Raw genomic sequence first — 11,401 nt, 5'->3', positions numbered from 1 at the left:
CGTGCGCATCTCTTTTCTTTTTCGGATTTTCTACGCTGCGGCTGGTGCTGAGGGTTCTCGCTAAGCCGCCCCGGCTGTCGCCATGGTGAAGTTGAGCAAAGAGGCCAAGCAGAGGCTGCAGCAGCTTTTTAAGGGCGGCCAGTTTGCTATCCGCTGGGGCTTTATTCCTCTCGTGATTTACCTGGGTCAGTAGGAGAAGGAGCCGGGAGGAGCCGGGAGGGAAGGGTGTGCGGAGGCCTCGTCTCCCATATTTGGCTTTCTAGGGCGGGAGAGTTAGACCCGACCACGCCGTGCACGTCCTTTGATGATGTTTAGTCAGTGGGGTCGGTCTAACCCGAGTTAGAGCTCTTGGTCTTTTATTTACTGTGCTTTATGGTCTTTAGCAAATCACGTAATCCCGTTCTGTTTTTCATCTTTAAAAATGGAGGTGACCTTTGACGATTGTTGGGAGAGTTAGACGACATGATGTATTTGAAAGCGACTCATTCACTCTGTCACTAGGTGGGTTTTCGGGTATATTTGTTCCCACCTTTTCAGGTGGTCCTAAGTGGAAAGAGGTCTGTAAATCTCTTCAGTATGCCACTTCCTTGAAGTATGATTTTGACATTAGTTTTTGCATTTTTCTGCTACTCCAGCTTTATGATGAAGGGTTTGAATGATTTTTTTTTTATAGATCCTATTTTATAGGTGAGGAAATCGAGTCATAGAGAAATATTGTTCATTGCTGAAGGCCACACAGCTGTTAAGTGGGGAGCTTTGAACTTTAGTAATGGTCCCTACTCCTAAGCACTATGCCATGCCCTACCACAAATATTTGTAAGTGTTCCGGCAGATATTTTCTTTCTTTCTTTTTTTTTTTTTTTAAAGATTTTATTTATTTGTCAGAGAGAGAGGGAGAGAGAGCGAGCACAGGCAGACAGAGAGGCAGGCAGAGGCAGAGGGAGAAGCAGGCTCCCTGCCAAGCAAGGAGCCCGATGTGGGACTCGATCCCAGGACGCTGGGATCACGACCTGAGCCGAAGGCAGCCGCTTAACCAACTGAGCCACCCAGGCGTCCCCCGGCAGATATTTTCAACTAAGCCTGCACACTGGAACTTTATCGCATTCCTTGCCAGAATAGTTTTTTCGTTGTAATTTTTTAAAGTTGAAGTATAGTTGACACACAGTATTTTAGGTGTACAGCGGAAAGGGAAAACGTCAGCTCTGTCATTTGGGCATCAAGTTTGAAATTTCCTAAAACTCAGTTTCATTCTTTAAAACCCTTTGATTTTAACAAGGTGCTGCTTCCTATTTATTTTAGGTGTCATGTATCGGTTCAAGATAAAGTATAGTCCCTCTTAGTCTTGACAGAGCCTTTGATTTTGCTGGATGTTTTCCAGGTAGCTATGGCTCTGATTTCTCCATGAAATGCAAGCCAACTGGTAACCTGGGGATACTTGAATATAAGGACTTAAAAAGATCTTTTTTCCTATCTCTTTCATATGCTTTTTTTTTTTTTTTTTTAAAGCATATTCTCTGAGATTTTAGCAATCTTGTTTAGGTGTCCAAGATTAGAGCACATAATTATGATACCCTGCTCTTACAGGCTCTGTTTCCCCTTCTCCCCTCTCCCAAGCTTTCACATAATGGTAGAAGGGCCTGTTTTAGCTAGTCAAACACCAGGTCTAGTTCTTCTTTGAGCCAAGAAAGTTAAGGGACTTTGATACTGCCTCATCTTTGTGCTTCTTTTTTTCCACTGTTGTGTGTTGGGGGAGGGGAAGAGGTCCTTTTTTAGTCTAATCTTGCCTTTTTGGTCCCTTTGGCTTCTTTGCTGCTCTATAATTTTTTTACATCTACCTTTCCTTCCTTCTCCTTTTTTTGTGATTCCTTTTCTACAGCCAGAAAGCAGAAAGGTGTAGCTGTTTGCTGCATTCTGTGTATCAAGGGCTTTGGTTTGAAGAGAATGGTTTTTTTTTCCTTCCACCCTAGAGTTTTTCTTTTTGTGCACGCTGGCTATATTCTCTTTCTTAGGGCTACCATTATGGTGATTTTCATCCTAGCTTCCAACTCAGGTTGAGAGTAATGTTAGAGCTATCTTTTTAGTACTTCTTCCTTGTTAATCATTGTCTTTTTCTTTTCACGTCATAGAAATTTAATTTCATGTCTAGTTCCCAGGTAGTTTCTTTTTCTTCCCATCTCAACACTCACAAAAACCTACAACTGGATTGAATTTCTGGGGTAATTTAGGTTTATACATAACTGCTAGGGCTTCAGGGAGTCTGTGGAAATAATAGTGGTGTAAAGCAGAACAGATGGTAACATAATTAAAAAAATGTTTGGACATTGACTAACACAAGATTTTAATGAATGACCTCTTGGAAGACCATTCTCTGTGGTGTCTTGAATGTGAATCTTGTGAGCAGAGGTTCTGACCACCCTTTGTTCCATATTCTTTTTTTTTTTTTTTTAAACTTTTTTATTTGACAGAGAGAGAGAGAGATCACAAGTAGGCAGAGAGGCAGGAAGAGAGGGGGAAGCAGTCTCCCTGCTGAGCAGAGAGCTCGGTGTAGGGCTTGATCCCAGGACCCTGAGATCATGACCTGAGCCGAAGGCAGAGGCTTAACTCACTGAGCCACCCAGGCACCCCACTCTTTTTTAAACATTTGTTTGACAGAGACAGCAAGAGAGGGAACACAAGCATGGAGAGTGGAAAAGGGAGAAGTAGGCTTCCTGCTGAACAGGGAGTGTGATTCGGGGCTCGATCCCAGTATCCTGGGATCATGACCTGAGCCAAAGGCAGACACTTAACGACTGAGGCACCCAAACACCCCTTCTGTATTATCTTTTTAAGGATGTTTGTGGAGTCAACAACTTTGAAAAATAGTATTGCCTTTTAGAGCAAAGGGGAGAAGGGGAGACAGTGCTCACTGCCCATTACAAAAGACTGGTTCTCTGAACTCAGGGTTCTTCTAAAAATGATGATATTCTGACTATGGTTACTGCTGGGAATGATAAACTCTCCTTTGTTTCTAACTCAGGATGTTGTGTCTCCTACCAGCATCTGTGAAACTGGCAGCCTACTTTGGTGTCTTGAGAATGGAGTAAAATTTCATATCCCCACAGTTCTTGGTGCTAATTTTAATCAGCAAATTAGCATATATGTTATCCAGTTAGTGATAAAAGGCTTATTTAATCATACTTGTAATAGAAGTATTGATTTAATTAGGTTGTTAAACAATAACTTGGTTTTTTTCCCCCCACTCTTTTTCTTCCAGTCTTTGATTGCTTTATAAAAAGAGGTTTGTAGGCAATAAAATATTCTCAGTTTTTTAAAAATGTACTTCTTAAAAAAAATCTTTTTGCTCTTTGTAGTCTTTTACCCAGTGTGATTTAGCAGTTGAGTCTTGTTTTTTCTGGGTGATAAGTAAGAGTGACAGTGCATGCTAAGGGTTATAGTGCTAATTGTGTATGTAATCAGAGTAAGGTTATTTGTCCTCCCTACTGATTAATCCTGGACATAATCTCATATTCTAGTTAAAATTCAGTACTGTTCTGTAGCACACAAGTATATTTAGACAGTGCTAGTAGATCATTCTAGCTACCCTAGGTTGATTTTGAAAAGTTATGGTGATAAATGTTTTTTGTCTGCTAGGGTTTTAATTGCTATTTATTCTCTTTTTCCTCCTTCCCTTTCTTCCCCAGGATTCAAGAGGGGTGCAGATCCTGGAATGCCTGAACCAACTGTTTTGAGGTACTGATCTTACAAATAAACATTTCAGGGCAAATGTTCATCTCTTGGTGCTGAATCACCGGGAAGCAAAAGAGTTGTAGTGGTATTTATTGTAATGGACCTATACTAGTCAGTATGGTTTTGGGCTTTTGGGGAACTGCAGTCATTGCACACTCGTCTAGCTTGTGTTAGCAGGTAATTGCTTTCTCTCCCCTTTCTAGTTTGCATTTGCTGTACCATATTATAACCATAATGAAACATATTTACAAGAAGAACAACACATTTATCATCCTACCACATTGAAAGGTGAATGAATTCTTTTTAATTACCCATATTTCTGTTTTATCTTCATTCAGATAAGTAAAACCTTTTAGATGATTTTAACAAGAATATGTAGGATTTTATTTTCTTCACCTAAAATTACAGTTGATATCCCATATATTTTTAACTTGTTGATCACTTAAGTTTTTCAGTAGTTTACATTATAATATAGTGAACATTTTTAGATAGTTTTTATAGGTTTTGATTTATTTCCTTATGAGAAATACTCATGGGAATAATAAGTCAAAGTATGTGAACATTTATGACCCTGAAAATGCACTGTCGAATTTCTTTCTCAGAAGCAGTCTTGCCAGTGTTAGATAAACACTTGTGAAAACTTCACACACGCACACAGGTACACACACTGTACATAGTCCTGTACTCACAAGTATATGTATATATGTGTACTTGTGAAAGCTGTATGTGTACCTGTGTGCACATGCATATATATAAAGGCAGAATCTGAGCAGGCAGGGTTGCTCTTTAGAAGGACTGATTATTTGTGGCACAGTGATGACCAGGACCTGCTTGGGTGCTATGCGATTTCATCTTGATCCTCTGTCTTACAGACCTTGTGGATTGCCCTAATAGACTTTGTACTGGCTCTTCTAGGTTTTGTTTCTTCCAACTCCTACTCGAAGCCGCTTTTTTCTAGAATGGGCAGAAAGTAATAGTAATACCTGTAACAGTTACCTATGATAGGTTAGCAACTGTTTTGGGTGCTTTATATCCATTATCTCTAATTGTCACTTCGATACCACGGAGCAGGGTGGTGAAGTATGTCTGTCTCCGAAGCCTACACTTTTTCCACTGGGTCATGTGGGCTCCCCCAGCTAATCCTATCTTTTTTTCTTAGCACAGTGCCATCCGATACGAAATTTCCTTCACCCCCTCTGCCTTATCGGCCTCTCCTTTCTCACAGGAAGGGGTTTTTTCCTCTTGTAAGTTTCCATTGTGTGTGCCCTTGATTTGTCCATTTCTAAACTTCATTTTTTAATTTTTATTTTCATTTTTAAAAATTTCTTTTCAGGGTAACGGAATTCATTGTTTTTGTACCACACCCAGAGCTCCATGCAATATGTACCCTCCTTAATACCCACCACCTGGCTCCCAGCCCCCCCCCCCTGCCCTTTCAAAACCCTCAGGTTGTTTTTCAGAGTCCATAGTCTCTCATGGTTCACCTCCCCTTCCAATTTCCCTCAACTCCCTTCTCCTCTCCATCTCCCTATGTCCTCCGTGTTATTCCTTATGCTCCACAAATAAGTGAAACCATATGATAATTGACTCTGTTTGACTTATTTCACTCAGCATAATCTCTTCCAGTCCCATCCATGTTGATACAAAAGTTGGGTATTCATCCTTTCTGATGGAGGCATAATACTTCATAGTGTGTATGGACCATATCTTCCTTATCCATTCGTCCATTGAAGGGCATCTTGGTTCTTTCCACAGTTTGGGGACCGTGGCCATTGCTGCTATAAACATTGGGGTACAAATGGCCCTTCTTTTCACTCCATCTGTATCCTTGGGGTAAATACCCAGTAATGCAATTGCAGGGTCATAGGGAAGCTCTATTTTAATTTCTTAAGGAATCGCCACACTGTTCTCCAAAGTGGCTGCACCAACTTGCATTCCCACCAACAGTGTAAGAGGGTTCCCCTTTCTCCACATCCCCTCCAACACATGTTGTTTCCTGACTTGCTAATTTTGGCCATTGGCCATTCTAACTGGTGTAAGGTGGTATCTCAATGTGGTTTTAATTTGAATCTCCCTGATGGCTAGTGATGATAAGCATTTTTTCATGTGTCTGATAGCCATTTGTATGTTTTCATTGGAGAAGTGTCTGTTCATATCTTCTGTCCATTTTTTGATACGATTATCTGTTTTGTTTGTGTTGAGTTTGAGAAGTTCTTTATAATCCTGGATATCAACCTTTTGTCTGTACTGTCATTTGCAAATATCTTCTCCCATTCCGTGGGTTGCCTCTTTGTTTTATTGACTGTTTCCTTTGCTGTGCAGAAGCTTTTGATCTTGATGAAGTCCCAAAAGTTCATTTTCGCTTTTGTTTCCTTTGCCTTTGGAGAAATACCTTGAAAGAAGTTGCTGTGGCTGATACCGAAGAGGTTACTGCCTATGTTCTCCTCTAGGATTCTGATGGATTCCTGTCTCACGTTTAGGTCTTTTATCCATTTCGAGTTTATCTTTGTGTATGATTCTAAACTTTATTTTTAAGTAGTTTCCACACCCAGCCTGGGCTCGAGCGTACAACCCCAAGATGAAGAGTTGCACACTCTACCGACTGAGCCAACCAGGTGCCCCTCAGTTTGTCCATTTCTTTTCTTTTTTTTTTTTTTTTTTAAAGATTTTATTTATTTATTTGACAGAGATCACAAGTAGGCAGAGAGGCAGGCAGAGAGAGAGAGAGGAGGAAGCAGGCTCCCCGCTGAGCAGAGAGCCCGATGCAGGGCTCCATCCCAGCACCCTGGGATCATGACCTGAGCCGAAGGCAGAGGCTTTAATCCACTGAGCCACCCAGGTGCCCCAGTTTGTTCATTTCTGAAATCACTCTTTTTCCCTGATAAAGTTCTTTAGTAAGTGATCTTTGCTCACTGCTTTCTTCACTTTCCTCTACCTTTAAACATTTATGGTGTGGCTTCTCAAAACTGCTTTCAGAGATCTCCAGTTAAAGTTCCTTTTTGCTTAGCCTCTCCCTTTTGAACTGTAAAATGGGGACTTGAGGTAATATATCTGTTGTTTACTAGCTGATTGACCTCAGAGCAGTTATTTTCATAGGGAAGTCTTTAGAAAACATCGGAGAAGGGACTGTCTGGTCAAGCAATGTGAACATTTTCCAAGTACTAGAAATTATCATCAAATACCTCTTTCTAGAGTGAAGTTTCCTCTTTTATAAGTAGGGTATAATATCTGCTTCATAAAATTTTCATGAGGATTGAGGAAGAACATTGTATATGAAGTAAAATGAGTACGTGACAAGTAATATGTGAGCAATAAACTGTTAATAGTAATTTTTAATCTTTTTCTGTGTCATCTTCTTTAGCTCACTTCTTTCTCCTGTGAGAACTTGCTCCAGCTACAAGATACTGCATGCTAATCCCAGAATAAATTGTATATTTTCGTGCCTTTGTCCCAATGCTTGTGCTCCCTTAGCCTGGAATGCTCTTTACCTTGTTTCCATTTGATGAAAACTCAATCTCAAATGTCATCCCTTCCTTAAATCTTTTCCCCCTTCCCCTAGCTGAAACCTCTCCAGTTTTTGTGTTCTCATAATACCCATTTGTGTGCATTGTTCTCTGCCTTATATTGTGCTTGTTGCTTATTTACATAACATTATATCCTGTAAGCACCTAAAGTAGCTGCCAAGAATTGAATTAACTTAATTAAATGACTCTGCCCTCTTGGTGGATTTTTTGGACAGGAATTAATACAGCATTGCATCTTATGGTAGGACTTCTAGGCTGGATCTGCAAGCTGGGAAATAGCATTCTTTGTGCCCCAGGTGATTCATGGTCCAGAGGCGGGGGTAGAATGTGCCTTTCTGTTGTACTTCTTTTGGGCTTCACTTTTTCTAAGAGTTGACCCTTCAAAGTTGCTGTTTGGATGGAACGGCCCCCTCCTGCTTTTTCATGTCTTTATCGTATGTCTTAGTGGTGCTCTCCTCTCTGGTGCTTCTTCATTCTTTCCTGTCATTAGGGGCATCTTCTGGTGTCCTTCCAGAGGTATTTGCAATTTAGGGAATTACTGAATGAGTGCCTGGAAAGGGTTATTCAGCTCTAGTGTTTCATATACCATACTGCTTGTGCTGTGGAGGCTTACTGGAGAGGCCTTCCTGGGTTGCTTGTACTGGACCCTAAAAGAGAATGATATCTGATAGGATTTTTATTAATGTGAGTGTTTTGTTAATATAAAATTTAGTGTTCATTAATGCCAAGTTTATTGTTTATATATACATTTATTTAACCCACTGAGCCACCCAGGCGCCCCTATTGTTTATATATAAATTTATTTATATGATACTTACCTAAGTATAGTTCATGATTTACTGGTATCTAAATATCATTCATGATTTACTGGTCTGCTTCCCTTGCTAAATTGTTGGGTTCCTGGGGATTAGGACCATATTGGATATATTACCTCTTTCACTCAGGTAATGCATTATCCGTGGTCAACAAATGTTGGTTGATATGAGTCCATATACAAAATGCAGTACTTTAATGAACACAGAACAGTAATTAGTAAAACATTATTTAGGCAAAATATATGAACACGGAGGTTAACTTAGAGAATCTGTTCACATTGTGTAAGGCCAAGGAAGATCTTCTTTTTATTTTGGATGCTCATTACCACTGAGGAGGAGACCTTAATAGATGAATAGTTCATTTTTATTTCTTAACTGTATGCAAAAATTACTTGGCACTTAATGGGAGATTTTAATACACTTTTGAAAATTGGAAATAGATGGATTCTGGGCTTTTTCCCAGGCAAAGGCAAATACTTAAAAAAAAAAAACTGCATAGAATGTTCAGATTATCATTTTGTAATGCAGTTTTATTTTATGTGATATATTACTAGAAACCACATTTGTTTTTTGGTTTTTATTTGTTTGTTTGGAAATCACATTTGTAATCAGCAGGACAGAAATGACACACCTCTTGTCTTCTTCCAGAATCCTGTTACTTAGTCAGGAAATGGTTTAGGAATTTGGGCCTAGTTAGTGGCTGGAATGTTTGAGGTAAGAGTTGAGGCTGAAATGAAGATTAATAATTGTTCCTGGGATGTGTGTGTTGTAATGGTTAAGAGCACCTGGGTCAGGGGCGCCTGGGTGTCACAGTCAGTTCAGCATCAACTCTGGATCTCATCTCAGGGTCATGAGTTCGTGTCCGACATTGGGCATAGACCCTCCTTTAAAAAAAAAAAAAAAAGAGCACCTGGGTCACATCACACTGCCACTTAAGATGGGTAACCATCACAATGCCTTGGTTTCTGTGTATTTAAAATAAAGGTCATAATTGGGAGTTGGGAACGTTCTGCATGATACTGACCCATTGAAAGTATTAGCAAATGTTGTTTTCAGCTTTACTGATTTGGTATCTAATGATAGAGTTTTATATTGTGGTTTCATCAGTCCTTCATGTTAATGAAAATCATTAATCATTTACCTTTTTGGCAGACCTCAACTTATATTTTCCTTTTTGTTTGTAATAGGTAACCACACTCAAAAGTAACAAACCTGTATTTCCTTAAGTATATACCTCTTGGGTTTTTTGTTTTTTGGTTTTTTTTTGCTCCATGAGAATGATCCTTGTCTTATAGTGTCTCTGAATTTGATGAGTATAAACACAAACATAAATGTATAAAATCTTCTAGTTCTTAAACTATATTTAAGTTTTTACTTTGGGGTTTAATTTATTTCTCCTCTTCACAAACATTTTAGCTTACTTTGGGGATAAAGGTCTTCTGGATTTGGAAGCAATCAATGGACAGGAACAACAAGGAAGGCGTGCGCTCTGGCTGGGATAAGAGATGGGACGGCGTTCAGACGTTCACCAGTTGAATGACACAGGGTTCTTCTCAGATGAATCTGTGGCAGAGTGGAACCTCTACTGACTTATTTATCATAGACTGTATCAAAATAAATGTTTTTAACAATGTTATGTCTTGAGTCCTTTTTGAATCAAACATAGTGGTCTATTAGGTTAAAATTTAGCCTTCTCTAGGTTTTCAAAAAAACAGTGAAAAAAAAAAATATATATGCCTAGATGCTACCTTAAAAAGTAGAAGTTAATTCCTGGCCATTCACTTAACAAGTGGATTCCACTTACTTTTGCATTGAATTAATAACTCCCCCTGGGATTTTCGAAGGTAGTAAAAGTAGAGACAGTTCTTAATTTGTGGTGAACTGGCCCTTTCTGCAAGTCATTGGAGTAAAGTTGCCACTGAAAGAAATGCATTCTGTGGCTCTCCTGGTAGGGGCTAGGGATGGCTTTGGGGAGTTGTGTGCCTGACTTATCTGTCAGTTAACTGAGTCCCAAGATTTTCCTCACTGGTGTTTGGAATCTAGAGTGGTCTGGGCAAGAGCTCATGGATAGTTACACAGAATGTTAGTACTTTCTACTAAATTCAATAATGGGAGTTAGTTTTCAGTACCAGATCTTGGTTTGCTGGGACCTGTATCTGTATTTGCATACTGCAGGGACTCAGCCAGCTAGGTGCTCCTCTCTACCAGTATATATCTGAATCCTATTTTAATTTAGCTTTTTCCATAAATCTAACAAAACAACTCTATTTGCTTAGTTTTGAGAATTTTTTTTTTAAGATTTTATTTATTTATTTGACAGCGAGAGAGAGGGGATACAAGCAACAGGCGTGTGAGAGGGAGAAGCAGGCTTCCTGCTGAGCAGGGAGCCTGGTGTGAGGCTCAATTCCAGGACCCTGGGATCACGACCTGAGCTGAGGGCAGACACTTAATGACTGAGCCACTCAGACATCCCTTGTTTTGAGAATTATAATTAATGGAGGAAAGTAGGCCTAAAGTAAGATATGATAGGTTTGGGAAGGAGCCAGTCGGCTTGAATGTTTCAAACATCCAGTGTTTAAGTAGAGAATGATCATCAATGTAATCTGAGGTGACTAGAGTGGTCATTCCTAGAAAATTCGTCCTTATTTCTGATGTAAACCCTCAGAACAATTTAAGCCTATTTTCTCAAGTTTTGTTAACTTTACCATGGAGACATAGGAGACAATTATGGAGGCTTATTGCATAAGGGGATTTTAAAGTGAAATTCCTGAGAGCTAACTGCAGGAAAGTCATTTTTGGCAAGCACTTGATGTAATTGTTTCAACATCTCTGAATTTAGGCACTTAATGATTTTGCTAAAAACTCTTAGCATTTTTAAATCCCATAGAATTACTTAAGACGTTACCCCCTGCCGCAACCCTGGCTAAATTTTAGTGTTTGTGAACTTCTGTTTAGTTAGAATTGTGGTGCACATTAACTTCTCTTTGTTGCTCAAGAGTTTCAGAAATTGAGATTGAGAAATTAAAACTATGTTAGGTGTCCATTTTGATAAAATAGTTACATGGATAGCAAACAACTAATTTTGTGTTCATTGAGGGTTAACTTGTAGCTGTCTTTAAAATCCCAGTAGAGGAGTTCCTGGGTGGCTCAGTGTTAAGGTTAAAGCCTCTGCCTTCAGCTCAGGTCATGATCGCAGTGCTCCCCCACCCCTGCCCCACCTCTGCCTGCCTCTGCTTGCTTGTGATCTCTGCCTGTCAAATAAATAAAATCTTAAAAAAAAAAATTTTTTTTTAAAAAGTCCCAGTGGATTTTAAAGCGAGGAGTCCAGAGTTAAGT

The 11,401-nt window shown here is 39.5% G+C and overlaps 1 protein-coding gene across 2 annotated transcripts; it reads left to right on the top strand.

The window, feature by feature from the left end:
- Nucleotides 1-9,701, top strand: TOMM7 (translocase of outer mitochondrial membrane 7). 2 transcript variants are annotated; one of them, XM_044246199.1, is made up of 4 exons: nucleotides 1-185; nucleotides 3,681-3,729; nucleotides 3,930-4,014; nucleotides 9,482-9,701. In XM_044246199.1, the coding sequence occupies exons 1-3, from the start codon at nucleotides 83-85 to the stop codon at nucleotides 4,009-4,011; spliced, it is 234 nt and encodes a 77-aa protein (XP_044102134.1). In that variant the 5' UTR covers nucleotides 1-82; the 3' UTR covers nucleotides 4,012-4,014; nucleotides 9,482-9,701. The 2 variants fall into 2 exon arrangements, with proteins under 2 accessions (XP_044102134.1, XP_044102135.1); XM_044246200.1 differs by lacking the exon at nucleotides 3,930-4,014 and having other exon boundaries at nucleotides 4-185.
- The last annotated feature ends 1,700 nt before the right edge of the window (nucleotides 9,702-11,401 follow it).

Source organism: Neovison vison, chromosome 4 (assembly GCF_020171115.1).
Source record: "Neovison vison isolate M4711 chromosome 4, ASM_NN_V1, whole genome shotgun sequence".
NCBI classification, from domain to species: domain Eukaryota; kingdom Metazoa; phylum Chordata; class Mammalia; order Carnivora; family Mustelidae; genus Neogale; species Neogale vison.
The sequence above is the reverse complement of the archived record's forward strand: the minus strand, read 5'-3'. Positions and strand labels throughout refer to the sequence as shown.

What these genes read in the sequence shown, in the direction of transcription:
- TOMM7 (XM_044246199.1), top strand. Translation starts at nt 83, where the DNA reads ATGGTGAAGTTGAGCAAAGAGGCCAAGCAGAGGCTGCAGCAGCTTTTT. An exon ending in TCCTCTCGTGATTTACCTGG is followed by an intron (nt 186 to 3,680) that starts GTCAGTAGGAGA and finishes TTTCTTCCCCAG; the next exon opens with GATTCAAGAGGGGTGCAGAT. An exon ending in CCTGAACCAACTGTTTTGAG is followed by an intron (nt 3,730 to 3,929) that starts GTACTGATCTTA and finishes TCCCCTTTCTAG; the next exon opens with TTTGCATTTGCTGTACCATA.